This window comes from Aplysia californica, unplaced genomic scaffold (genome assembly GCF_000002075.1).
Source record: "Aplysia californica isolate F4 #8 unplaced genomic scaffold, AplCal3.0 scaffold00174, whole genome shotgun sequence".
Taxonomy (NCBI): Eukaryota; Metazoa; Mollusca; class Gastropoda; order Aplysiida; family Aplysiidae; genus Aplysia; species Aplysia californica.
The window spans coordinates 1,039,552-1,042,774 of record NW_004797444.1 but is presented as its reverse complement, the minus strand read 5'-3'; the positions used below and the strand labels follow the sequence as shown (position 1 = coordinate 1,042,774).

Below are 3,223 nucleotides of genomic sequence, written 5' to 3'. Positions count from 1 at the left end.
TGTCTGTCTGTCTGTCTGTCTGTCTGTCTGTCTGTCTGTCTGTCTGTCTGTCTGTGGACGCCTCTCGATAATCTAAATTATGTCGAAGGTACATGTGCCGTAAAAAATAAACCCCCTGACATAAAACATAAATTACAGCCTTAATATACAAACATATACCACACAATATACACAATAATATGATAACTACCGAATGAATCTTATTGTGTCGCAAGTGCCGTAAAATAAAACACTTACTAAAACTAAACGACCTAGATGAATCAGTTCAGCTGGTAGGAGAGCGTGTCTGGGCTCTGTCGCTCCGTGACCCTCGCCCTGACCATAAAGCGGCGTAAAATCATGAGGAAGGCCCGCTGGAAGTCCCGACGGAAGATGCCGTAGATGAGAGGGTTGATGGCGGAGCTGCAGAACTGGCACAGGCTGGCTGTCAGGTTCACATAGCCGGGGAGAGCGTCTGGGCGGCCCACGATCACCTGATGAATGACAGTGACAGTGACAGAGACAATGACAATGACAGTGACAGAGACAGAGACAGAGACAATGACAGTGACAGTGACAATGACAGTGACAGAGACAGAGACAATGACAGTGACAGAGACAGAGACAATGACAGTGACAGTGACAATGACAGTGACAGAGACAATGACAGTGACAGTGACAATGACAGTGACAGAGACAATGACAGTGACAGTGGCAGTGACAATGGTAATGTCAGTGACAATGACAGTGACAGAGACAGTGACAGAGACAATGACAGTGACAGTGACAATGATAATGTCAGTGATAATGACAATGTACAGTGACAGTGACAATGACAATGCAAATTAATTTCAATGACGATGACAGTGACAAAATAATTTAAATGACAATGAAAATGACAGTGACAATGCGAATTAATTTAAATGACAATGAAAATGGCAATGACAATGACAGTGATAATGACGATTATAGTGATAATGACAAAATAATGTCAATGACAGTGACAATGAAAATAACAGTGACAGTGACAATAACAATTTCAATGACAGTGACAATGACAGTGAGAGTGACAGTGACAATGACAATGCTGAATGGCGTCATGCAGATAAAGTAGGCCAGGACCACCGACCAACCACCCGCCAACCACCCTCCAACCACCCTCCAACCACCCACCATTTACCTTGTAAAGTTTAGTAATGCTGAATGGCGTCATGCAGATAAAGTAAGCCAGGACCACCCACCTACCAGCCGCCAACCACCCGCCAACCACCCCCCATTTACCTTGTAGAGTTTGGTAATGCTGAATGGCGTCATGCAGATAAAGTAAGCCAGGACCACGATGAGCAGGGAGCGGACGGCCTTGTTGCTGGCGCTGTAGCTCCGTTGTTTGCTCTGACGTGTCAGCGTGTCCTTGGCGCCCGGGCTCCTCCTGGTCGTTCCGGTGGTGACGTCACGGCTCCCGGCCGCCGAGCCTGGCGTGAGCGTTGTGGCCTCGTTGTAGGACGTGCCGGTCAAACGTTTGTGTGTGGTCGTCGAGCTTATCTTAGCGATGTGCTGAGGGCTGCTGTGGGTGTGTCCTTGCTGTGTAGATGTTGTTGTTGTTGTTGCTGGTGTTGTTGTCGTTTTTGTAGCAGTGGTTGTAGGTGTGGTTGCGGTTGCACAATGTGTGACGTTTAAACGTTTCCGAGTTGGATCTTCTTGAGAAATTTTAGAACTTTCTTGTAGTTGATGTTGTTGGGCAGATGTTCGTAATAAAACTTTAGACTTGTCTATCGGATTTGACAAGTCCGCTTTTGAGGCACGGCTGCTGTCAGTAACAACTGTGTTATTGTCTTCGTTGTGTTGATGGTTAGGAGGGTAGGCAGGGTTCAGAGGTCGGAGGTCGTGAAGATCTAGTTGGCGCTGTGGCGTGTTGGGCGATGGCTGGCTCTGTGTTGATGTGTTGTTGTTGGTTTTTTTGTTGTTGTGGTGGTGGTGATTTTGGTGATGTGGTTGGGGGATTGAGGGAGAGGGGTTTGGTTTTGTTATTATTGTTGTTGTTGTTGTTGTTGTTGTCGTTGTTCCTCCCTGTCCAGGTTCGTGCTCTACGCACCTTATATCGGACATGGACAGCGTGTTGTCGCTCCACGCGAGGTTAGGTTGCACCAAAGGATTATTTGATGACGTAGTGGATACATCTGACTCTGAGATTTGGTTGTGTCCGCGCTGGTCAAATGAGTTGTGGTCAGCCCATTGTCTGGAGCGGAGTCTGTGGTCAGTTTGAGGGGAACCCACATCTTTAGGATAAGACACCCGCCTTGACCACAGTGACGTCATATTTCCCCTGTATGAGGGAATGGCCACAGCGATGGCGCAGTCCACCAGTTGTTTCGTGCCCTCTATCGACCCCAGCTGTGCCAGCATGTTTGGACTTGTAGTCACCCCTGAAAATGACGTATTATCCTCATCATCTTCATCATCATCATCATCATAATTATTACCTACTGTGAATCTTTTGACTGGCCCGAAGACATTTGCTGGTCCTGTAACGCCGTTTTCAACCCAAGCGAGGGTTCTTCCTGACTCAGGATGAAATTCACTCGACATTTGTGGTTTCAGCGATGTTGTTGTTTTTGTTGTTGCTGTTTCTGATGTTGTTGTTGTTGTTGATGCTGTTATTGCTGCGTTTTCTGTCAAGAGCTCCGCTGAGCTGAGACCGCTTCCACGGTCGGCATTCTTGTCGGGGTTTTGCCATGGGTCGTTCTGGTCGGTCGGTTTCGTTGTTGAGTTGTTGGTACTGGAGACAGAAGGACAAACGTTTCCACAAGTGTACCGAAGATTTTGGAGCTCCAGGGAGCTTTCACCGTTCTCAGACATAGGAGACCGGCAATCTGTCTTGTGATTGGCTGTTTTGGCAGCATTTACGGGCCGGGCTCCGCTGCTGTGATGTATTCTGGGATCACTATGATTGGACAGATTGGCTGACCATTGCTCCGCCCCCTCATGCTCCAAAAGTCTCTGGTTGCGTTTTTCCTCGCCAGTTTCCTCCACTCCATTCACGCCGCCATTTTGTCGCCTGCTGCTCTCCGGGAACCGGAGGCTGTTCCTTGTGCTGCTCCTGTGCACGGTGGTGGCCAGCTCGTCGTGCATGCAGGAGACTCGGGTTCGAGACCTGTAGCTGGGGCTGGAAGAGATTCTCTGGCTGTTGAGGTGTTCATGATGTTCCTGGGCAACTTTCATCACCTGGTGGGAGGAGTGGGTGGGG

The 3,223-nt window shown here is 48.5% G+C and overlaps 1 protein-coding gene across 1 annotated transcript in view; it reads right to left on the bottom strand.

The window, feature by feature from the left end:
* Positions 1 to 178: 178 nt before the first annotated feature.
* LOC101856656 overlaps positions 179 to 3,223 on the bottom strand; it is a 20,510-nt gene continuing 17,465 nt past the window's right edge. Inside the window, exons 5-6 of the mRNA XM_013082431.2 lie at positions 1,261 to 3,201; positions 179 to 473 (exon numbers count right to left, since the gene is read on the bottom strand). Coding sequence (XP_012937885.1) covers positions 261 to 473; positions 1,261 to 3,201 — 2,154 coding nt within the window. The 3' untranslated portion in view covers positions 179 to 260. The remainder of the gene's footprint in view (positions 474 to 1,260; positions 3,202 to 3,223) is intronic.